A 25,937-nucleotide genomic window follows, 5' to 3' on the forward strand; every position below is an offset into this window, starting at 1 on the left:
TCCGTGGTGGCGTCGGCCATCTTGGATGCCTGGCCGACTACTTCAACCCCTCGCTAATCCGCAGTAGCGGAAAGGAGGGAAGACAAACGGGGGGGGGGCGGCAAAACGGGGAGAGAAACAAGGGAAGAACAGGCACAAAGGGAAAGGAATTTTTTTTTTTTTTTTTTTTTTAAGGGAATTAGCTAGAGCTAAGGAAGGTCGCTGCTCTCCGGAGCAAGGCAGGACTAAAACTGAGGATAGTGGGCGGTCTTCCCGCCAAGGAGACAGGAAGTTTCCTTTGGTCCTGCCTCCTGGAAGCAGCGGGAAAACACCCAATCATAAGATGCCCTTGCCTCGGAGGAGAAGAAATAATTTCAGATCGTAATCTATATGTCTTCTCAGAATTTTTGTATTTTTCCACAGGTCCACCAGCAATGATAGAAAGTGCCCCTAAATTTGTGGCACTTCCAGCACAGTCGGGGAATGACTTGTCCATGTTCTGGGGTTATGTACCACCTGTGGAACATTTTAAGCCAATTTTCTTGTATATCTTGACATGCAGTAAATTTTAAGCCTTTTTTTTTTTTTGACCATTTGGAGATTTGCGTTATAGCACTATAACGCTATAGACCCATAGCGCTATATCAGCACCATTGCAAAAAAAAAAAAAAAAAGGCCGTAAAAGAGCAGTTTAGACAGCACACTGGAGCGATTCAGAGGCGAAAGGAAAAACTGAAAATGGTTGAATTTTATAAAAAAAACCTCCTCAGCCTCACTTTGCAAATGGGACACAAACGGCTTTGTCTGAACAGGTAAAAGAAATCCTTTAGAAGCCAGGAACCAAACCGGTTGTGTCTGAACGGACACAAAAAATCCATTAGCCACCTGCTGCTCAAACGGATTATAAAGGCAGTTTAAATAGACCCTATGTATTTAACCGCAGAGAAGGGAGAACCTTGTATGTCACTCTGACCTTCTTGGAAGAAGAGCAGGAGAAAAATGTGATAAATAGATAACATCACTGTGTGGTTTACATACACACCCCAACTAGGTTTGGCAGGTGCTCAGTAGGCCAGTGGGAGGGAGGGAGGTTAAGAAAAAAATCACTGTTGGTAAAACCATAGACCTTCCGCTGACTCCTTAGAAAGGTGTGACATCTGAAGTTGTCAACTCTGGACTGGAAAATTCCTGGAGATTTGGGAGCGGAGCCTAAGAGGGTTCCAGGTTCCCCCTGGAAGTGAGGTGACACTGTTGCAGCAACAGTGCACCCCCATTTCCCCTGCCGGGTGCCAGCTACTCGCTGGCAACCCTACGAGGTGCAAGGACCAATATAGTATTTTAAGCTCGAAACACAGAATGATGTCCTGCTTTGGCATACGCCCTTTCACTTCAATGTCTCTGTGCTCAAGGGAACTCTCACGTTACAAAGAAAGAATGGCCAACATTGGAGCTATAAGTAGGGTTGGCCAGGTCCCTCTTCGCAACCGGAGGGGAAGTTTTTTGGGGTGGAGCCTGAGGAGGGCGGGGTTTGGGGAGGGGCTTCGATGCCATAGAGTCCAATTGCCAAAGCGGCCCTTTTCGCCAGGTGAACTGATCTCTATCGGCTGAAGACCAGTTGTAATACCAGGAGGTCTCCAGCTAGTACCTGGAGGTTGGCTATCCTACCCCCACACAGATTTTGAAGGGATGCATCCTTTTACTTTTAAATCTTCTAATAACAATGCAGGAACCCCTGGTTTCATTATCTATCTAGTGGTGGTGCAGTGGTTGAGAGCAGTAGTTAGGAGCAGCACCTCAGGTGCTGCCTTTCCATGTCACAAATTACCTCCAGCTAGTACCTGGAGGTCGGCAACCCTAGCTATAAGGTCTGGCCCTGACTGGGAGCCCCCAGACGTCTCCGCCACCCCATGTCATTCTGGCGTCCGTCTCCCGTTTTGCAAACTAGGCAGCAAACTAGGAGCCCGTCCTGGATGAAAAAAAAAAGATCTTGAGCAGGAAGATTACCTCTTTCTTCCCATCCCACCTCCAGCTCCCCCACCCCTTAACTCTCTCCCCCCACCCTTTCCCCCTTTGCTGGTTTGGGACTGTTCACATGCTTGTTAAGAATAAGCTAAAGTACACAGCTGAGACCACAGAACCTGATTTTCAGGAACTGAATCCCTGTTCAGATAATCTCACGTTAAATGTTAAACGCTTCCTTAGATGTTCCTTTTGAATTGTGGCCTCAGCATGCCCAATCAATCACAGCCCTTGTCTGCTTCGATCATTACCTCCCTAAATTCCCAGCTTTTTTTATTTTTTATTTTTATGACGCTGGTGATTTAGCAGCAGTAAAGTTATTTGCCCTGCCTTTTCTGGTGGGAAAACCGCCCCTGTAAACCAGCCCTGGGTAAACACTTTCGTAAGAGAGAAGAGAGAAAGAGACAGGCTTTTGGAAAATAAAGAGTTTAGGCTTTTGGAAAATAAAGAGTTTAGGCTTTTGGAAAATAAAGAGTTTTCGGCACGAAATAGAGAGAGGCAGGGAGAGAAAATAAACTGCAGACCCGGGGGGGGGGGGGGGTTAAAAAATAGCACTTTAATGTCAGGAAGGTCACCCACATGGTAAAAAGAAGAGCCTTTTTCGGGGAAGGGGGGAAATGTGGACAACATGTGGCAACCATGTGCCTGGCAGGTCTGTGTCAACCCCAGGAACACAAAAGCACTGCAAGGCTGCGGCCCCGAGCCAAACGGGGAAAGGGGGAAATTTGGAAAAGCAGGAGGGAAATAGGACTCCAGAGAGAGCCGGTCAGCTACCGGGGGCAGAGGGAGGTCCCCCGGTTATGGCAGAGGAAAGGACCTGGCCTTCCACACCAGTGATTGCTCTAACATTCGCTTGCAGGGGAACCTGCTAGGGTTTGCCAGCTGCCTGAAGAAAGAAGTGTAGTGACCCTTTAACAGGGGCTTAACGGGATGTTATTTACCGGGCGACGTTATTTACCCTCAGTGCCCTGAAAAACTTTCACTGCCCGTTTCTATACATTAAATGGACGGGCTATTTTTTTCTCCAGGTCTTTCAGCAGCCCTGGAACCCGCCTCTATTGATTTACATCATTTTCAGATGGGCTGTTTAATCCACTTTGGGATCTGATGAAGACTTTATTTTTTTGCCTTTCAGACAGGCAGGGCTCTTTAGACCACTGCTGATTCTGATGGCCAGCGTTAATTTTTTCATTTTAGACATCTTAAAGGCCAAGGATTCTCCTATTTTGTTTTTTTTTAATGAAGGTTGGAGCCATTTTTTGTGAAATTGCTTTTCTTTAGGTTTTGTTGCATGGTTGTGTTTCTGAGTTACTACCTCAACTGTTTTTTTTTAAATAGATTTTTAATAAATTTTTAAACAATACAAAATACAAACAAAAAAATCACTGACACTACCTCAACTGTTTGTAGCGCTTTGTAATAAGCTTTTTTATTCTTTATTCTGCCCCTTTTGGTTCCACTTTTTAAAAGAACTGTAGCAGTTTCTCAATATAATGAGAGCCAGCGAGGTGTAGTGGTTAAGAGCGGTGGTTTGGAGAGGTGGACTCTGATCTGGAGAACCGGGTTTGATTCCCCGCTCCTCCACGTGAGCAGCGGACGCTAATCTGGTGAACTGGATTTGTTTCCCCATTCCTACACATGAAGCCAGCTGGGTGACCTTGGGCTAGTCACTGCTCTCTCAGCCCCACCTACTTCACTGGGTGTCTGTTGTGGGGAAGGGAAGGTGATTGTTAAGCTGGTTTGATTCTTCCTTAAGTGGTAGAGGAAAGTTGGCATATAAAAACCAACTCTTCTTCTTCTGATGATGTATCAAGATAGCCAAAACTGGGAGAGAACAACAAAGAAAAAGGTGGGTGCTGCGGGAAAGCACAACACCACTTGACATTCAAAATCCAACCCAAATGTGCTGTCCATATAGTTTAAAGAGCCTGCCTGGAAGTGCCTCTTTTGATCCCGCCTTGCTGTTACAACATTTGGGAGTCCTGGGTTGCCAACCTCCAGATAGGGCCTGGAGATCTCCTGGTATTACAACTATCTCCAAACTACAGAGATCAGTTCCCCCGGCTGCTTTGGCGGGGGGTCTCAATGGCATTATACCCCACTGACGTCTCTCCCCTCCCCAAACTTCACCCTTCACAGGCTCCACTCCCCAAAATCTCCAGGTATTTTCCAACCCAGAGTTGGCAATCCTATTTGGGATGGAACCGGATTCAAAACGGAATAATGCCTTCGTGTAGAAAGGTCTGTCTAGTCTGTTCACGGATCCAGCCTCTGGATTTAAGTATCCACAAATTTAGCCACACTGAGAATTAAATATATTGATGATTATGAGTACTACTAGCACTACTTAGCACAGAGCACATATACAGCCCTCATCAATGCCTACTAAAAACAACTATGCTGATCTAGCATGGCAGACTCCCAAGCAGAAACAGATCCATCGTCTTCACAGGGAAATTACAGCATTATTTCATATTCTGCCTCAAATGTTTTACGCTGTTATTGATTTCTTAAATCACGCAAGCAGGAACTCCTGGCCAACGAGTCCGTCAAAGCTTTTACACACGCGTCCCTGTTTCAGAAACCTTTTACAGCATGTGATATTTGCTCAAGTAGACGAGTCTGATTTCTCCCGAGCTATTTTTGGTATGCCCTACAAATATGCACTCTTAACGTCGTTATGAAAAGTAGCCACTGTGTATGAAATACACACAGCTCAAAAGCTAAATACCATTGCTTGCTAATTTAAAAGAATAAACTCAGGGTTACACAGACTGGTTTCTGGAGTAAGCGGATGCTGAATTGCAGTCTACTTTGTAAGTCACAATCTAAAGCTAATATACCCAGCTGCCTGTCTTTCTTCTTGTAAGAACGCTCAAGAGAATTACAGCCCCTCTCTCTTAGAACAGGAATAGCCATTTAGGTTCGATGCCAAGTCTAAAGTATCAAAATGCACCACTTTTGGCACAGACTCCAATCTACACGCATATGATGCCCAGGTTGGGTTGCCAGCTCCAGGTTGGAAAATACCTGGAGATTTTGGGGGTGGAGCCTGAGGAGGGCGGGATTTGGGGGAAGGGAGGGACTTTAATGGGGTATAATGCCTTAGGGTCCACCTTCCATTTTCTCCAGGTGAACTGATCTCTATCGCCTGGAGATCAGTTGTAATAGAGGGAGATCTCTAATTACCACCTGGAGGTAGGTAACCCTATGCCTAGGGCTGGTTTTGCTTCTAGTCTACTGAGACAAAAAGCAGACAATAATACAATAGAGAGGGTATCAGCTGACACCAGTTCCCTCCCTTCCCCAAACCCTGCCCTCCTCAGGCTCCACCCCCCAAATATCCAGGTATTGTTCGACCCAGAGTTGGCAACCCTAACTGGAACCATGGTTATATTTTCTTATCTCAAAATCCTTTGCGCCAAACCAACTTCATTCGTGTCAGCAGTAATTCATGTGCACGAGCGGAAGTGTCAACATTCTCTTGATAACGTAACCTTTTCAGAGAAACTCATATCCCTCCTCGTCAGTAAAACATATACTTCCAAGAACAAGGAACCTTTATGGCGCTTGAAGACTACAAAACCCACAATGCAGCGCCACAGCAAGCAGACCACTCATGCATAAATACATCCAGGCGCTTAACCAAGTAACTGACACCAACTATGGAAGGATGGGGCAAACCAGCCCAGTTCAAAAGCAAGAGCTAAAACAGGAATTATCATTATCATCAAGGGTTTAACTCGGTCACCGAACCGAAAATTCCAGGTGGGCTTTTCTCAGGAGATAATCACAGAACTATGGGGCTACCACAGAGAAAGACCTGCTGAGCGGAAGTTTCTATTGCATGTATGGCGCATCAGCCAAGGATAAAACAGACAGAAGTAACTCTGGAAGGAGGCTTTCCCTAAGATGCAGAGGACTTTCTGCAGAAATATGATGGAAATGGAAACCTGCCTGCAGATTTTTGCACATGCATACCTGCAGTAACACAGCCAGCTGCATTCCTGAGGAAGCTGCTTCTTTAAGCGAATTCATTTGGAGTGTACCTTGATCCCTCAACCACCTGTTTATTCTATGCGCATTCTCTCTCTCTCTCTCTCTTTGTGTGTATGTGTGCGCGCGCATGCAGCTTAGGGTATTCTAGCCTCAAACCAACAGTTATTCTGCCCAAACACCTGTTGCTGATACCTGTGTACTGGATCACAAAAGGGAAAATATAAGAAGTGAAAGTCTGCAATGCTAAAAATGAAAGGACAAGGGACGGATTGGGTAGAGGCAAAGGAAAAAGAATAGTTAGGACTGCGGCTGAGAAAGGGGAACCCACAATTCTCTGAGCCCAAGAGGCTTCTGCAACTTCTTCTAAGCCTGAGCTAAAGAAACAGGTTGAGGGAACACTTGTATCTTGAAACTGCTTTTACTGAATCAGACCCTTGGCCCACCAAGATCAGTATTGTCTAATCAAACCGGCAGCAGCTCTCCAGGGTCTCAGGCAGAGAGGTCTGTCACATCACCCGCTACCTGGTCCTTTTAACTGGAGATGCCAGGGACAGAACCTGGGACCTTTTGTGTGCAAAGCAGAGGATCTTCCATTGAGCCCCAGCCCTTCCAGTCCACAGAGGGACTGTTCAACACCCTCTTGCAGAAGCAACAGCAAAAGATCTTTATGGCCTTTGGCTGGCCAATACATTACAAGAAATCAAGACAGACTGGGTCCTTTTAAGAAATGCAGGCTGCAATCCAGGACACTATAACCAGTGGGGGGGAAACCCCACCCAAGTTGACAGAACTTGTTTTGGGGCCAACACAGAGAAGACTGCGCAGTAAAGGATCACACTGCTGTTCAGGTGACAGGAACCCTCCAGAACTGGACTCTGTTATTTCAGAATGTGGGTGGAAAGTACAGAAGGGGGTGTTTGAACACTCGGATGTATGAACCCCAAAATATCTCTCTCCATACAGTACCTCAGGAGTCACTGCTCAGGTGAACCCCAGTCTAAAGTTGGTTGCAGCAGAGGAATCCCTACATCTTTGTTTCCCTTTCTTTTGGGACAAGCAAGGCAGAAACAGGACAAAGGAGGACGGGTCCCCTGCAGCGCGGTGGAGTGGTCAGAGCGCTGAACTAAGATCTGGGAGATCAAGGTTCGAGTCCCCGATCTGCCATGCCATCTGCTGGGTGACCTTGGGCCAGTCACACTCTCAGTCTAACCTATCTTACAGGGTTGTTGTGAGGAAAAATGGAGGCGAGAACGATGTGAGTCGCTTCAAGTCCCCACTGGGGAGAAAGGCAGGGTATACATGAAGTAAATAAATAATTTCAGCGGGGGTTGCTTTTCTCCCTACTCCACAACAAGCTTCCCCTACAAACCCCATCTACTATGTTAAAGGAACACAATCGCTTCCTTCCCTGATAGCTAGGTCCCCATATGGCCCAGTTGTCTTCATTCTGGCCATGCCATCCAGTGCCCATTTGGCTTATGTATGTTATAATCATTATTTTTAAACAGAATGCTTCAATAAATTAGCAAGAGACTGGTCACAAAGTCAATAAAAGTGTGTTAGAATACCGGACGAAGACTGGGGAGATCTAGGCTCAGCTTTCCACAGTCCTAAACATAGTTGTGCATTTCTAAGCTTCTCAAAGTCTCTGTTTACCAGTCATTGTTTCAGCCTCACCTATATCACAGGGTTCTGAATAGCTGGGACAGGTACTTGGAACAGTTGTGTTGGAATGAGCAGAAAGGTGGTAGAATGACTAAATGGTGGAACTCCCTGCCCCAGGATGTGGCGATGACTGCCAACTTGGAAGGCTTTAAGAGGGGAGTGGGCATGTTCATGGAGGAGAGGGCTATCCATGGCTACTAGTCAAAATGGATACTAGTCATGATGCATACCTATTTTCTCCAGGATCAGAGGAGCATGCCGAATATATTAGGTGCTGGGGAACACAGGCAGGACAATGCTGCTGCAGTCGTCTTGTTTGTGGGCTTCCTAGAGGCACCTAGTTGGCCACTGTGTGGAACAGACTGCTGGAATTGATGGGCCTTGGTCTGATCCAGCATGGTCTTTCTTATGTTCTTACGGCTACCGCGAGGATAAAATTAGGGCTGCTATAGCAGGAGGTCTCACAATGGCAGCCCTCATTGCTTGCTGCTGCTCCGGGTGACAGTGGGAGGGGGAAAAAGCCAGTGGTGTCCCCCCGTGCCACTTCTGGTTTAAACGGGAAGTCACGTAGGTGCCCCAGCTCAATGTTGACCCAGCAGGCCCCGCCCCCCCAATTGCTCCCAGGGGGTTGCAGACTGCGGCTTGGCACCCCTACTTCTCGGGAAAACCCTGAAGTGACGCTGTGTAGCAATAGGAATTGCCAGTGATTCCAGTAATTCCTAAGTCGCAGAAGATGACGCGTCCCCCTTGATCCGCACCTGAACCAACTACCACCTGGACAAAATGAGGAGAGAATTATGCATCCCACCCTAAGCTCCTTGGAGAGCATGCAAGCCAGAAGTGAGATACAGCAATAAAATGTTAATAACTGCTTGCACCACGGCCATTCAGATTCCATTCCCAAAGAAGATCATGTTGCACGGTGGGGAATAGAATCAAATAAGATTACAATGTCTTTTGGCATTTATTTTACTTGGGAGTACATTCCAACAACATGTTCACATATGTTTCAGAGGTTATCCTGATGATGAAAAAGTGTGTGTGTGTGTGTGTGTGCATGTGTGTTAACAGAACTAGGTATTTTTTTGTTGGGGGAGATATGTGAATGGAAATTAATCCTGGTGTCGTGCTAGACAAACACGTTCACTGAAATTTGTGTTATGTATGTGACAATCTATACATGGGATTGAGGCATTTCCTTACGCGCAAGGGCTTTACGTATAAGAAAAAGCATAACATGAACTTAAGCTGAAGAAAAGCCTGACCTCGTATAGGGTTGTCAATAGGGTTGCCAACCTCCAGGTACTAGCTGGAGATCTCCTGCTATTACAACTGATCTCCAGCTGATAGAGATCAGTTCCCCTGGAGAATATGGCCCCTTTGGCAATTGGACTCTATGGCATTGAAGTCCCTCCCCTCCCCTCCTCAAACCCTGCCCTCCTCAGGCTCTGCCCCCAAAAACCTCCCACAGGTGGGAAAGAGGGACCTGGCAACCCTAGCTGTCAACCTCCCAGGATCACAACTGATCTCCAGACTTTGGGGATCAGTTCCCCTGGAGAAAATGACTGCTTTGCAGGGTGGAATCTATGGCACTGTATCCCACTAGGGTTGCAGGTCCCTCTTTGCCACCAGCGGGAGGTTTTGGGGCAGAGCCTGAGGAGGGCGGGGTTTGGAGTGAGGAGGGACTTCAATGCCATAGAGTCCAATTGCAGAAGCAGCCATTTTCTCCAGGGGAACATCTTTGCTGGCTGGAGATTAGTTGCAATAGCAGGAGATCTCCAGCCACCACCTGGAGGTTGGCAGCCCTATATCCCACTGAGGGCCCTCCCTTCCACAAACATCGCCCTCTCCAGGCTCCAACCCCAAATTTCCTAACGCAAAGTTGGCGTCCCCTATCCCTGTGTTGTTTTTTATGTGTCGCTTGATTTTATAATAGAGAGGCGCTCTGCATATTAAGGCTTAATCTTCTTTTATTTGCTTACCCGAGGACTTAAGCCTAGCACTGGCAACTGGTTCTGAAGGACCCTGCCCAATGTTTCCCCCTCAAAAAGTGCTGAATTCCTGTCCCAGAGAGGAACACAGATAATTTCTGTGTATTTGTAGCCAAAAATTTTCTCAAGAGCGAAGTGCTGTTGTTAACAGACTAATTTTATTTATTTATACCCTGCCCTTCTGTATAAATATCTGAGAGGCAGCCTACAGCAAGAAGCAGGCCTAGATCACAAGGAACCAATAAAGAAATCAAGATAGAAACAGCCACGAAACAGGATAAAATTTCAAATAAACACCTTTTTAAAACACTGACAATGGTAATTATATAGGTGTAGTCCCTTAGCCCTGACCTGGATGGTCCAGGCTAGCCTGATCCCGTCAGATCTCAGAAGCTAAGCAGGGTCAGCCCTGGTTAGTATTTGGATGGGAGACCACCAAGGAAGACCAGGGTTGCTGTGCAGAGGAAGGCACTGGCAAACCACCTCTGTTAGTCTCTTGCCATGAAAACCCCCCAAAACGGGGTCGCCATAAGTCGGCTGTGACTTGACGGCACTTTACACACACACAGTCCCTTAATAGCTGTAGATTTTATCTCACTGATTGATACTGTCAGGTTTCTTAGTGACTCCCTTCAAGAGGCAGTGTTATGTAGTGGTTGAAGCGTTGGGTAGGGTTGGCCAACAGCCTGTTGGCTAACAGCCTGTCACCTTAATGGGATGTTGTTTACCAGATAAGAGTTCCCAGGTCTCCCGCTCTGGCAGGAAACCTCCCACTGTCAACCCAGGCAGTTCTGCCCCGTAGAACTTCACCACACCTGAGAAGTGGGGCATGCATAGAATCACAGAGTTGGAAGGGGGCACACAAGCCATCTAGTCCGGCCCCCTGCTCAATGCAGGATCAGCCTAGTGTTGGGGTGTCAAAAATAAGGCCCACGAGCTAGATCCAGCCCCCTGAGAGCTCTTAGCCCACGAGCCAGACGAGGCAGCCACCCCAACCCCCCACTCTCGATCTGGGCTGGCGAGGCATGACATTTATGTCATATCCAGCCCTAGTAACAATTGGGTTTGACACCCTTGACCTAGAGCATCCCTGACAAGTGTTTGTTCAGCTGCTGCTTGACGACTGCCAGAGAATGGGACCTCACCACCTCTCTAGGTAGCTGACTCCACTGCTGAACTACTGTAAAAAATGTTTTCCTAATGTCCAGCCGGTACCTTTCCGCCTGCAATTTATACCCATTATTGCGAGTCCTATCCTCTGCTGCATACCAACATACCTATTTAGACATCTACTTTGCGTTTAGGAATGATTTGCATGGAATGGATGCAAAGCACACATTAACGTCTGCGACTGACAGCTTGCAATCTCAGGACCTAAGAGCTGCTCTACACAGCAAAATTGCATGGTTAGAAGTCCTTTCCTTACTGAACTACAGCAGTTGGGAAACGGCATTTCTGAATGCTTTCCTGTATTTTTTTAAAAATTAGCACATCCAAGGAAAAGATTCAAGACCATCCCTATCCCTGAGAAGCTAGTTTTCCAGCTGCAGGTAGTGCTTAAAGTAGGGTTTTTTTAAAAAAATCTTACTCTCTCACTTGCTGTCTGAAATGCTACAATCTAGGAAGCTCTCTGCTACTCAATGCCAAATTGTAGGGCAGTGTAGTGGTTAGAGTTTCAAACTAGGACTGGGGATCTGGATTCAAATTGCCCACTTAGCCTTCAAAGCTCACTGGATGCCCTCAGATCGGTCACAATTTCCCAGTCTAGTCTACCTCACATGGCCGTTGTGAAGGCAACTATGAAGAATGGTGTCTCCCACTGAGAGAACCTGATTTTAGTACACAGTTTATTTCACTGCATTTGATAGGTACCATATAAAGATGCAAGCACTGGAGAGCATTTGATACTGATGCACCATGATAGGCTGTGTTGACAACTTATATTTCATATCTGACTCCTCCAAAAACATCTAAGAGACAACATTGCGTCTACACACACATAGCCCGGCGTACCTTCCACTGACCCAAACAGAATTTATTTTTCAGTAAACGTGCATTTATCAGAAAGCTGACAAGAAGAAAGTAGATTCCTTTGAAATGTGGTGTTGGAGGAGAGTGTTATAGTTACTACGGACTGCCAAAAAAACAAATCAGTGGGTTATAGATCAAATCAAGCCTGAATTGACCCTAGAAGCTAAAATGACTCAACTGAGGCTGTTGTACTTTGGTCACATTATGAGAAGACAAGAGTCACTGGAAAAGACAACCATGCTAGGAAAAGTTGAAGGCAGCAGGGAAAGAGGAAGACCCAACAAGAGATGGATGGACTGTATAAAGGAAGCTACGGCCCTCAATTTGCTAGATCTGAGCAAGGCTGTTAAGGATAGGACACTTTGGAGGACATTGATTCATAGTCAGAAGTAGGGTTGCCAGGTCCCTCTTTGCCACTGGCAGGAGGTTTTTGGGGTGGAGCCCGAGGAGGGCGGGTTTGGGGAGGGGAGGGGCTTCAATGACATAGAGTCCAATGGCCAAAGCGACCGTTTTCTCCAGGTTAACTGATCTCTATCAGCTGGAGATCACTTGTAACAGAAGATCTCCAGCTATTACGTGGAGTTTAAATACAGGCAAGTATACAATTCTCTATTTATAAATATAGGTAAGTAAACACATCTCCATATCAATAATATTTCTAACAATAATTCTTCTTTTAGCAACAAATTCATCAGAAGTCAGACAGTAAGTATTTATATACTTACTTGTGAATACACTGTGAGATTTTGTAATTTGTGACCAGTGTTTTGATATGACCTTTGTACTATGATAGTAATATCAGAATGATATTGAAATTGCTTGAATATGTTTTCTGTGTGAATTTTGGTTTAACTACTGAGTACACAGTACTCAGTACTTTGTACTATTACCTGGAGTTTGGCAATCCTAGCCGGAAGTGACTTGATGGCACTTTACACACACACAAATGTGCATATGTGCAGACTCACGCATTTCCAATTCTGGGGTAGGATTATCCATGCAATTTAACAGTGGAGTTTAAATACAGGCAAGTATACAATTCTCTATTTATAAATATGGGTAAGTAAACACATCTCCATATCAATAATATTTCTAACAATAATTCTTCTTTTAGCAACAAATTCATCAGACGTCAGACAGTAAGTATTTATATACTTACGGTACTTGTGAATACACTGTGAGATTTTGTAATTTGTGACCAGTGCTTTGATATGACCTTTGTATTATGATAGTAATATCAGAATGATATTGAAATTGCTTGAATATATGTTTTCTGTGTGAATTTTGGTTTAACTACCGAGTACGCAGAAGTGTCTATCTTTGTACTATTACCTGGAGTTCGGCAATCCTAGTCAGAAGTGACTTGATGGCACTTTACACACACACAAATGTGCATATGTGCAGACTCACGCATTTCCAATTCTGGGGTAGGATTATCCATGCAATTTAACAGGCTGTAATCAGAAATGCAGTAAACGCAGACCCCTCAGCCAAGTTTCAACATGTGCAAACGTTCGTTTCAGCTCTCGCTCCCTAGGAACGGTGCAGGGCGGGGTCTCACATCTGGTGTATGGCTCCGAACGCCACGCAAAAGAGGGTCGCGAAGGAGCAGATGGGAAAGGGCCTCCGTTCCAGCTACACAAACGCTGCATAGGAGAACGCAGCCGAAACCGTTCCACCGTTGGTCCGTACGGAGGCTTTTGGCACACACGGGAAGCTATTTGCATGTGCTGGCAGGAGAGCAAACCCCTCCGAGCAGGAATGCTGCACCTGTGTAAACCGGGAAGGACACCCGAGACTCCAAATTATGAAATTTGTGATGTGAGAGGTGATATTTATTCCTGCCTTTGATCCCGGCCCCTGAGGTCCCATTCTTTGATGCCCGACACCCTGGTCCTCTCCCTGCACCCTCTCTTGCCCTCCCAATGTTGGAAGAAACAGAGGGAAACACTCTCCATACCATCCTTACTGACACAGAGCAGACCCTTGAGGTGGGGGATTTTTCCAGGACTGCGGTTCCCAAACGTTTTGAGTCATGGAGCAATTTCAGGAGAGAAATTCGTCACGGAGCACTCATTTTCACCTCCTAACACCTATTCTAAACCGAATGACGGCAGTATTTTTCTTTCCAGCTTCCTCACGGAGCACTAGGAGACGTTTCGCGGAGCACCCAGTGCTCCGTGGAGCACAGTTTGGGAACCGCTGCTCTAGGATAACTTTTGCCGCTTTGGCCTGACTTCTTGACTCCGGCTCCTGTCAAAGCCACAACCCAAAGCGTGCCTTGCCCTTTACATGTCCCGGCAATATCAAAAGGAATTGTTTTTTCCCCCCTCAGTACCCAAATTAGGGTTGGCAACAGCTTGGAGAAATTAAATGTTGGGTATTATGAAAAATGGTAAAAGCCTGCATCCCGAAAATCCTGCTGGGCCCCCAGGTGCCACTGAGCCCGAGTCTAGCCGGCCGTCCACTTCCATCTTAAGTAGCAGCTCTGGTCTTTGGAAATATCTGATTTCTTCTTAATTTATGAGGCTTAATTCCATAGCTGACTCAGCTGCCGTTTCTATCTCCTAAAAAGCCTTTTCAATTTCCTTCATCTGAAGTACTAAAGAATTGAGAAGGGATCTGAAGCAGGGGGGAAAGCTGGTCCAACCTAACTTTCAGCTCACTCCTTATCTCTTCCTTAGTAGCAGGGCTATTAGAAAGGCCAGCCATATTTCTCGCTCTCTCCTGCATCTGAGCTCCAGAGAAGAACTATTTGATGCTGTTTTGGGACACTGATGTGTCTTTTGAGATTTCCCCTAGCCGATTTATTCATTTTGGAAGCAATACATATAAAATGTTGCGTGTTTTTAAGAGAGGCTTCATGTGTGGGAATGGGCAGTTGAAACTTTTCATGGCCTGGGGGTAAATAACATCACCTGGTAAATAACATCCTATTCAGTTGCAGGACATTTTTTCCCCCTCCAGGCTGGTGGCAACCCTACCCAAACGGCCTCAGCAATCTTTTTTACTTCTTCTTTACTCGGATATTTATATCTCCACTTTTCTCCTCAATAGAGACTCAAAGCAACTCACAACACCATTCTCTCCTCCTCCATTTTATCCTCACAGCAACAACCCTGTGAGGTAGACTAGGCTGAGAGAAGCTGACAGGCCCACCGTCACTCAGTAAGCTTCTAGGGCAGAGCGGGGATTGGAACCTGGGTTTCCTAGACCCCAATCTGATTTTCTAACCATTATATCATCAATCTTTACAACAAACCTACAAGGTAGGCTAGCGTTTTCACCCCCACAATGGGCTAAGGGATTGTGGCTTGCCTACCAGTGGAATCTCAAGCAGTTATGTTCAGAGCTAAGTCCCAATGAATTTGATGGGACTTACTGCCTTAGTAAGCATGCTCCAGATTTCAATCTAAGTGTACCAATGCAGATAAGATTTTTTTTTAAAAAAGGGATTTCAGTGTTCGCAGCTGAATCCTTTAAACCTCTCCAAAAATTAGCTTGCCTTGCAAAGCCCCCATCTGGTTCAGCTCCCTTGAGCTGCATTTCAACCGGGTTCTCTCCAAAGCAATTCCTAGCAGATCAGGCCCTTTGACACACTGATCAGAGGGAAGGAATCATTTGCCTAACATGTTGTCCTAAGATGCTGGCTTTCCAGCTGTCATTCATTTGCAAAGTGTCAGTGTTTGGAAAAGTTCTTGAAAGTTCTTGTAATGCGTCCTACGGTGATAGGAAAACAAATGTGAAGTCAGTTTCAGAACTGGAAACCTCAAGTTTCCAACTCCCTCCCCTCCCTCTGCTAAGAAACATCTGTTCAGCTCAGCAATGTTAAGCAACAAGGCTAGTTTGCCATACGTGTTTTGCAAGCGGGAAAATGGGTTTCTTACTCAGCTACGGAGAGAGCTTGTGACAGTAGCAGCGGAGAGCCAGGACATTCTGGGTTCAAGAATAATAAATTCACCAGGTGGCCTTAGCAAGCCTCTCTCTGGTCGCTTATGCATGGGTTCTTGCACTCACGTTCGCCCCCGGTCTGTCTCGGTTGTTCCTTGGAGTAATGCATGAGTTTTCCGACCATTAGAGAAGACCTCACAATGTCCGGGTCTTCCCATTTCTCTGTTAACCCGACTCTTCCATCTTCCCTGAGCAAAGCCCGGATGAAATCCCCATGCATAAGGCAAAGTGCAGGGCACGCAAGCTTGGTTTCGCTCACAGCCAATTACAAAGCAGCATGGACAGAGGCAGGGATTGAAATACTCCCTGCTTCCTCGGAGCTCGTTCTGAGCAGAAGAAAATCTTTTTAAAACCGAGGCTTGGATTTCCCCCCCTTTCAGATTGCTCCATTTTTGTTGTTGTTTTTAACATGCTTTCTTATGTGGAAACTGGGTTTGGAGGGGGGGAATTTTCTCTCACAGTATGCACTACAAGTAAGCCAATTACAAAGCAGGATTTAAAGAGGTGGGGACTTGATTTGAGCTTGGAGACTGCCAGGGCATAGATTCCCAACACGAAGGTATGGGTCCAGCAAACATCGAACCTCAGGTGAAACTCTCATACATAAAAAACCTCTTTCAGCTTCCTCACCCGCTCGCTCTGCATTTTAATCCTGCTCTTACTCCAGAGAGCTCAGGGCAGCACACGATTCGCCCTCCTCAATTTTATCCTTACAACAACCCTGTGAAGTAGGCCAGGCACAAAGAGAATGACTCACCCAAGATCAACCAGGCAGCTTCAGGACCGTGGGAAGATTTGAACCTGGATCTCTACATTCCCAGGTCAACATTTTCACCACTATACCACACTGGATTGCATCCAGATTAAATTTTCCATTGGAAGAATGAAGCTTTCCTGCCTCCCCTTTTTCACTACAGCCCAGTGATCTCCAAGAAAAGGTGCTCTTGGGGCATAGGGGACTCTGAAGAATTATATGGGGAGGCATGCAGTGGGAAGGGGGAAAATCAGTGGACAAGGCCCATTTAGTCTAGCTCCAACCCACTGTCTCTCCCCATTCCATCTTCAGTATGGGAATAATGCTATTGGTCTACCTCATAGGGTTCATGTAAAGATTGCATGTAAAACTCCTTCTAAAACATGCTATATAAATACCAAGTTTTATTACCCTCCTTCGTGCATACGATTGATTATACAATGAATAAGTTCCAGGAGATTTGTCAACATCAGCTTTCTTCACAAGAGCTTGCAAAGGCGGCCACGGAAGTGAGTGTTCTTCACCAAAGGGAACATTACGAGCCGCTGTAGATGGTTTCAAAATAAGATAGCACTGACCCACTTCAAGAAATACTGGACGAGTTCTTTGCTGTTTCCACACTATAGATATGACACAACCATTTCTTCCATAACTGCCCAAATACACACTACAGGGGGTTAACCGGGAACCTGCGGTTGTAACACCTTACACCAACACTAGCCACAAAGACCGAGAACCCCATTTTCTATGGGGTGATTTCTCTTGGCCTGATCAAGCCTGCAAACTAACAATATTCCAATAGTCAATCAAGAAAACTTTGTCCTTTGAAATAACATATTACCACCTACTTGTGCTCTGAACAGGAGAAAAAGAAGAGAAAGGATGGTTTGGAATATATATATATATACACACACACACATACTTTTTTGGAGCAGTGGAAAAGAGGAAGAGTCCAGTAGCACCTTAAAGACTAACAAAATTTCTGGCAGGGTATGAGCTTTTGTGAGCTACAGCTCACTTCTCTTTATAGCCTATGACTCAAGCCTGTCAATACATTTCAACAAGAGCTTTAACCTACAAAAACTTTAAGTGCTGGGATCACTGTGTCCTCCCCTTCTTTGCATCTCCATAAAGCACAGAACAGCCTGCCTACACCGTCCAACGTGTTGATCATAATATGCTGAATTTGTTTAACCCCCATATTGCTGTTACAGGAATGAGCTGGGAGAAATGCAATCTCACTGGCTCACCGCATGGTACTCTATTGTGACATGAGTGGTACTAGCATTCAGGCTCCACAGCTGGGACTCATCAAGACAGTAAAAGGACAGCATGCCTGACGTTGACAGAGACCTCAATCCTCCCAGCAGAGAGTACTAGAGAATCACTTGCCGCACTGAAGGATCCAAGCCAGTACTCGCCACGCATAAATTTCCTGCTGCACAATCTCCCCATAATGTGGCAGGGAGTCATTTCCGGGGTATGGCTTTGCTGGGCATGGTGGTATGCTAACATGTTCAAAACCTCTCCTCGGACTGCTTAAACAGCACAGCAGCAACCTTCGAATCCTGGGCTCTGCAATTCGAGGCCTTCCAGTGGCGCCCATGGAGAATCTCAGTCACTCAATATTTGTAGGCTTCAGGTCCTTAAAGACCAACAGGTTTTCCAGGGTATAGCTTTCAAAAAGATCCTTAAGTGTAAGGTACATGTTGCTGACGACAAAGATCAAGTTAAATCACACTATGGTATTCCCCACTACTGCGTATGGGTGGCTGTGAAAGTTGGACAATGAAGAAATCTGGCAGGAAGAAAGTTGATTCATTTGAAATGTGGTGTTGGAGGAGAGTTTTACGGATACTGTGGACCACCAAAAAGACAAATAAGAGGGTTCTAGATCAAATCAAGCCAGAACTCTCCCTAGAAGCTAAAATGACTAAATTCAGCTGTTGAAGTTTGGTCACATTATGAGAAGACAAGAGTCACTGGAAAAGACAATCATGCTAGGAAAAGTGGAAGGCAGCAGGGAAAGGAGACTCAACATGAGATGGATTGACTCAATAAGGAGGCCATGGCCCTCAGTTTGAAAGACCTGAGCAAGGCTGTTAACAATAGGACGTTTTGGAGGACATTGATTCATAGGGCCGCTGTAAGTTAGACGGCACTGAACACACACAGGGAATCAAAGCTCCCTTTGGCAGATTTTCTGCCCCTAAGCATTTCTCCCCTGCTCTAATACAGCTGATTATACTTTGCATTGTACCTTTGCATCCTGACTCCCTTCTTTGCAACCCCCCTCCCACCTTCTGACTGGGATATAAGAACTCTGGGATCTCCATTCCTACCTGTATTTGAAAAAGGGAGCTTTCACTCTTGAAAGCTTATACCCTGGAAAACGTGTTAGTCTCTAAGGTGCCAGTGGACTCAAATCTAGCTCTTCTAACACAGACCAACACAGCTACCCTCCCGAAACTATGAATATTTGTGATCTCCAATCGCTTTGCACCCAACTGCCACCTTTGCAGGAAGAGGGGCCATGGCTCAGTGGTAGAGCATCTGCTTGGCATGCAGAAGGTCCCAGGTTCAATCTTCGGCATCTCCAGTTAAAAGGACTAGGCAAGTAAGTGATGTGAAAGACCGCTACCTGAGATCCTGGAAAGCCGTTGCCGGTCTGACTAGACTATATTGACTTTGATGGACCAAGGGTCTGATTCAGTATAAGGCAGCTTCGTGTTTGTGTCGTCCCCCCACACCCCCAGTGACCCCTACTAGATGGCCAAGATGCTGTTTTCTGGGCATGTATTTATTTATGTATTTATTGATAGTACTGCGGTCAAATGTTGCGCTCACGACTTGCCTGAGGCCAGGAAAGCTCCCACTATTCTGGCCTTCATCAAACTATGCAAAATGGAATTATTCAAGAGGGCTTTTCTGTGCAAGTAATAGAGCCCCGTGGCGCAGAGTGGTAAGCTGCAGTACTGCAGTCCAAGCTCTGCTCACGACCTGAGTTCGATCCCAATGGAAGTCGGTTTCAGGTAGCCGGCTCAAGGTTGACTCAGCCTTCCATCCTTCCGAGGTCGGTCAAATGAGTACCCAGCTTGCTGGGGGTAAAGGGAAAGATGACTGGGGAAGGCGATGGCATACCGGGGTTGTTTGCCATTGCTTTCCCCAGTCATCTACACTTGACCCATGGGGTGACGTCACATCCCGATGTTTTAGGGTTGCAGACCTTCAGTGGTGGCTGGAGATCTCCTGTTATTACAACTGATCTCCAGCTGATAAGAGATCAGTTCACCTGGAGAAAATGGCCACCTTGGCAATTGGATTCTATGGCATTGAAGTCCCTCCCCTCCCCAAACCCCGCCCTCCTCAAGCTCTGCCCCAAAAACCTCCTGCCACTGGTGAAGAGAGACCTGGCAACCTTATGATGTTTACTAGGCAGATTATGTTTACGGGATGTAAACATAGGGTGAAAACGCATGGTCGCTTTATCCTCCTTTAATCCCTGTTTCAGCCAGGATTCAGCCAGGATCGAACGCATGCGTTTCGCCTAATGTCTGTTCGATCTTGGCTAAAACAGGGATTAAAGGAGGATAAAGCGACCATGCCTTTTAGTAAACGTTGGGATGTGACGTCACCCCATGGGTCAGGAATGACCTGGTGCTTGCATAGGGGACTACCGTTACCTTTTTTTTACCATTCCCAGCAAGCTGGGCTCAGAGCGGGTCACAACATTAAAATTTCAGAAAACGTTCGTTAAAACATACGTTAAAATTATATATAATATATGTACATACATTATGTACGGAAGCACAATGAAGCAAGATGGCATTCATTTCACTAATCACAGACACTGGAGAAACCTGGCCAGGCAGTGGACCCCCCCAAAAAAAACAAGAGTGGGGGGAGGATGGGGAGGCCAGCAACGATAGTAATGGAGAAGAACGTGTGGCTGAGCCACAGCCCCTGATAGTTGTGGGGTAGTTGTGAATTTCCTGCATGTATATGCCAATAAAGGTCGATCGATCGATTGACTGATTAAATTTACTGCACTGTGCTGGGGGTTGGACTAGATGACCCTGGTGGTCCCTTCCAACTCTATGATTCCACGATTCTACACAAATAAACGGGAAAATAAAATTAAATGCATAAATAATAAACTAATTCTTCCAGTGGCAAAAAGACAGAGGCAAGGGGAGCGGCAGAAACAATAATAATAACCAATAATAATTATTAATAATAAAATAATAATCGACAATAATAATTAATACATAATATGCATTAATAATTGATAATAAAAATAAAAATAAAGCAGAATAGAAATAATAATTAATAACCATAATGAAAATAAAATAAAATAGAAATAATAATCAATAGTTATTAATAATAATAATTGATAATAATGAAAATAAAATAAAAATAATAATCAATAGTTAATAATAATTGATTATAATAATGAAAATAAAAAATGATAAAATAATAATAAATAATGAATAATAAAATAAAAATAAAATAATAATGAATAATAATATTAATAATCGATGATAATAATAATAAAAATAAAATAGAATAGAATTAATAATAATTAATAATTAATAATAATAAAATAAAACTAGAAATAATAATTAATTATTATTAATAATAATGAAATGGTGATAATAATAATATAATAATAAAAATAATAATTGATAATTGATAATAAAATAATAAATAAGAAAATAATAATGAACAATGAATAATGAACTAATAATAAAATAATAATTAATAATAATAATAATGATGATGATAATAATAATGGGGGGACTCACCGCGACGAGAGCCGGGTTCCTCTGCTCTCCTCCAGCCGCGCCTCCCTGCTGCTCGCCGTTGATCCCACTCCTGCCACCAGCCGTCCCGTTGCCCAGCAGCTGCTGATAGTAGTCCGCCGCTGGGGGCGCTGCCGCGCTTGAAGCGGCGGCGGCGGCCGACGAGGAAGCTCCTCCCCCTCCGCCGCTACTGCCGTTGCCATTGGCCGCCGCCGCCGCGCCCGCCTTGGCGTGCTTGCCGCCCTTGCGCGCCGCCTGGCCGTGCTGCACCAGGCCGAGCAGCTGCAGCGTGCTCTCGCGCTCGCGCCCGGAGCTCTCCGCCCGGCCGCGCTCGTAGCGCCCCTCGCAGTCCAGGTGGTGCTGGCGGCAGACGGCGATGCGCGCGCGCAGGCGCTCCACGATCGCGCTGTGCACGCGCGGAGGGGGGGCCGCCGCCGCCACGCCGCCGCCGCCGCCTCCTCCCAGCAGACCGGCCGCTTGCGGGGGAGCCGTGTCCCCCATCTCCGGCGCCCCTCCCGGCTCGCTCGGGCTTCGGGCGGAAGGGCGGCCTTAGCTTCTCCCTCCCCGCCGCATGGAGTGGGCGAGAGGGGCTGGCTCCGGAGGTCGGAGCGAGGTTTTATTTTTTAAAAAAATTAATTGTAATTTAATTTTTTATTTGCAAAGCCACCAGAAATCACCCCCCTCCCCACTTAAGTGAATTATTAGACCATCCGGCAGGCGGGAGAGAGGGTTTGACAGATTTAATACGGGTGGGGGGGGGGTGGACAACGAAACTCGGAGCTTCCCCCGTTAGAGGTTTTTGCTAGCAAATGAATGCAACGGAGGGACGAGCAAAAAAAAGGAAACGCAGCAGGGCACGGTGGAGATTTTGCAAGCAATGGGCATTTAAAAAGCCGCGGAGCATTGCATGGGGGGTGTCTTTAACCCCCCCTCCAGGGAGTATTAAAAAGATTGCTGCGGGTGCAAATTTTTTTTAAAGTAAGCAAACTTTTTTTGGGGGGGGGGACCACGTCTAGCAGAAAAGTAAAGGGACAACTTTTTAAAAGGGGGGAGAAGGAATCGACCAAGATCAAGCTCTCCTAGTGCAATTTGAAAAGCTGGGGGGGGGGTGTAGGAGGGTGGGATTTGCAAGGGGAGCATGCACGGGAGAGGGACGTTTTTTGCAAGGAAGTAGTTTGCACCGGGAAGGGTGAACACGCGGTTTCTCTGGGCTTTTGCAGAACTTGCAAGCTTGGAATTCAATGTTCGGATTTTTTTTGGGGGGGGGGCTTCTAAAAAAACCCCGTGCGGCTCTCTGGCTTCCTTCCTCGCCCGGCTCCTGGTTTTAACCCCGTTTTCGCACCAACTCTTACATATATATCAGACCAGATCCCCCCCTCCCCTTACAGTGTCAGCGAGTTGGCGTTCAGATCAGACGGGTCTCCCGAGGCAGATCTCTGGGTCGCGGGCGAGAGGAAGGATCCGTCTCAAGGGCTCCTTCTGCCTCCTCCGGGAAATAAGCAAGCCCGGTCCGAGCGCGACGCGAAAAGATCTGGTAACATCCTGGTGGTTTCTTTGTAGCTCCAGAAGCTCAAGGCAGCCCCGAGGAGGGAAAGCAACATTTCAGGGTGGGGGGGACCCCGACGGTGCCCACCGCGATCCGCACACCGGCTGGAAAACTTCCCAACTTCCAGTTTTGGTAGGTGCGAGCCGCCTTTGTAAATCCCGGACGCCGACCGAGGAGGGGTTCTCCTTTCCTCCCTTGTAAATAGATCCAGTTCGGTTTATGGTGGCTGGTGGAGGATTCTCCGTTTGGAATGCGGAGCGGCTTCCCGGCGCTGCCCTCTTTTCCGCCCGGCTCGCGCTGAAGCCGCCTGGGCTGCTTACGACGGCGTGGCGCGGGGGTTGCAGATAACACAGGGTTGCATTGTGATCGCGTAAAAGGCGCCGAGGGGAGAGGGAGCCGCGAACAGGCGACGCTGGCTGGGGCAGCCCTGGCGGAAAAGCTGGCGAGGGCTGCGAGGAGGCCAAGAGACGGGGGCCCGGAGCCCCCCAGCGGCAGAGCTCCCTCGTTGCAAGGACCGGGAACCCTCTCTCTTAAAACTGGAACCACGGGGTCATCTGAAGCTGGAGGGCGGGAGATTCAAAGCAGATAAAATTGAAGTATTTCTTCGCACAAGGCTTCGTTAAACTGCGGAACTCCCTGCCCCAGGATGTGGTGATGGCTGCCAACTGGGAAGGCTTTAAAAGAGTGGACGTGATCATGGAGAAGAGGTAAGGTTGCCAACCACCAGGTACTTAGCAAACATAAAACAGCAATTAGACTGCATTCAATTCAATTTATACACATGAAAAATTACATAATATACAAAGCTTCTAGCCAACGTAGAATTGTAGTTTATCAGCAAGTAGTCAACATATATTTACAGTCGTATGCACTAAATTGAAGTGCACCGTAAAGTCCTGAATCAGGTTTGTTTCCTGTGTCCAGGAGGTAAAGTTAGTTGTCTTCACGTCAACAGAAGACCGGTATCCTTTCTGTTTCGGCTTGTAACTCTTGTTTGCCAACCACCAGGTACTAGCTGGAGATCTGCTATTAACAACTGAACTAGGGTTGCCAGGTCTCTGTTTGCCACCGGCAGGAGATTTTGGGGGGCAGAGCCTGAGGAGGGTGGGGTTTAGGGTAGGGGTGGGACTTCAATGCCATAGAGTTCAATTGCCAAAGTGGCCATTTTCTCCAGGGGAACTGATCTCTTATTAGCTGGAGATCAGTTGTAATAGCGGCAGATCTCCAGCTAGTACCTGGTGGTTTGGAAATTAGCACAGAAATAACTGTACAAAGCGAACACACGTGTAACGTGTTTAAACATATATTCAACCAAAGTGCAGTGATACATATAAGACACACATACAACTATGTACACAGATATACAATGTTTTTTCTGATGCAGTCTTTGTGCAAAAAAATATCTCTATTGTAGCAGTAGTTGTAGAAAAATTCTTTAAAAGGTCCACAAGGTACTTTTTAATATTCCATTCTTTGGAGACAGGCAATGGCTGGGGGACGGCCGTTTCAAGAGAATTTATTCAGCCCCCATTCATTCAATATTCTCATGCGAGCTTAGCTTTTACATTTGGAAGTATCCTATGGGAACCAGCTAACTGAATGCAGGATATATAACATTGTAAGATTGAATGAAATGGGGCTGAAGAAATTTTCTTGAAACGGCCGTCCCCCAGCCATTGCCTGTCTCCAAAGAATGGAATATTAAAAAGTACCTTGTGGACCTTTTAAAGAATTTTTCTACAACTACTGCTACAATAGAAATAATTTTTTTGCACAAAGACTGCATCAGAAGAAACATTGTATATCTGTGTACATAGTTGTATGTGTGTCTTATATGTATCACTGCACTTTGGTTGAATATATGCTTAAACACGTTACGTGTGTGTTCGCTTTGTACAGTTATTTCTGTGCTAATTTCCAAACCGTGTGGTAACAGCACAGGAGTGCTCTTTTTTGTGGTAGTACCTGGTGGTTGGCAACCCTGTCTCCAGCCGATAGAGTTCAGTTCTGGAGAAAATGGCCGTTTGGGCAATTGGACTCTATGGCATTGAAGCCCCTCCCCAAACCCCGCCCTCCTCAGCTTCCACCCCGAAAACCTCCTACCAGTGGCGAGGGTCCTGGCAACCCTAAAGAGAGGGGTATTTTGGCTACTAGTAAAAATGGATACTGGTCATGATGTGTACCTATTCTCTCCAGTTTCAGAGGAGCATGTGTGAACAGACTGCTGGACTTGATGGGCCTTTCTTATGTTCTAACCAGAGCCTGGCAAAAGACTGAGACCACCAAGGAAGGGGAGGGGGTTGCAGAGGGAAGGCAGTGGCATCTCTGGGTTAGGAAATATCTGGAGATTTTGGGAGTGGAGCTTAAGGGTTTGGTTTGGGAATTCAGCTATCTACCCGGGTTTGATTCCCCACTCCTCCACATGAGCGGCGGACGCTAATCTGGTGAACTGGATTTGTTTCCCCACTCCTCCGCACGAAGCCAGCTGGGTGACCTTGGGCAAGTCACAGCTCTCTCAGCCCCACCTACCTCACAGGGTGTCTGTTGTGGGGAAAGGAAGGTGATTGCAAGCTGTTTTGAGTCTTCCTTAAGTGGTAGAGAAAGTCGGCATAAAAAACCCAACTCTTCTTCCCTCCAAAGTTGCCATTTTCTCTTGGCTACCTGGAGATTGGCAGCCTTACATACCACCTCTGTTTATTCCTTGCCCTGAAAACCCCATTGTCCTGGCATCACCGTGAGCGGGTTGTGACTTGATGGCACGCAATTATTATTAAGCTTTCACAGGCTAAAGCTTACTGGCAGCTCGTGCAGTGAACACAGGAAGCTGCCTTAAACTGAATCAGGCCCTTGGTCCATCAAAGTCAGTAATTGTCTACTCAGACCGGCAGCTGCTCTTCAGGGTCTCAGGAAGAGGTCTTTCACAACACCTTACTTGCCTGGTTCCTTTAACTGAAGATGCTGGGGACTGAACCTGGGACCTCCTGCATGCCAAGCAGATGCTCCACCACTGAGCCACAGCCCCTCCCCAAAGCTCATATCGAAATGAATATTATTATTCTTTGATACACACATGAAGCTGCCTTCTACTGAATCAGACCCTCGGTCCATCAAGGTTGGTATTGTCTACCCAAACTAGCAGCGGTTCTCCAGGATCTCGGGGAGGTCTTTCACATCACCTACTGCCTAGTCCTTTAAACTGG

At 46.3% G+C, this 25,937-nt stretch overlaps 1 protein-coding gene across 1 annotated transcript in view; it reads right to left on the reverse strand.

Moving 5' to 3' along the window:
- The window catches only part of MAML2 (mastermind like transcriptional coactivator 2), a 171,552-nt gene extending 149,860 nt beyond the window's left edge, over nucleotides 1-21,692 (reverse strand). The window contains exon 1 of the mRNA XM_056858094.1: nucleotides 21,195-21,692. Coding sequence (XP_056714072.1) covers nucleotides 21,195-21,692 — 498 coding nt within the window. The remainder of the gene's footprint in view (nucleotides 1-21,194) is intronic.
- Between the last annotated feature and the right edge of the window lie 4,245 nt (nucleotides 21,693-25,937).

Source organism: Euleptes europaea, chromosome 12 (genome assembly GCF_029931775.1).
Source record: "Euleptes europaea isolate rEulEur1 chromosome 12, rEulEur1.hap1, whole genome shotgun sequence".
Lineage (NCBI taxonomy): Eukaryota > Metazoa > Chordata > Lepidosauria > Squamata > Sphaerodactylidae > Euleptes > Euleptes europaea.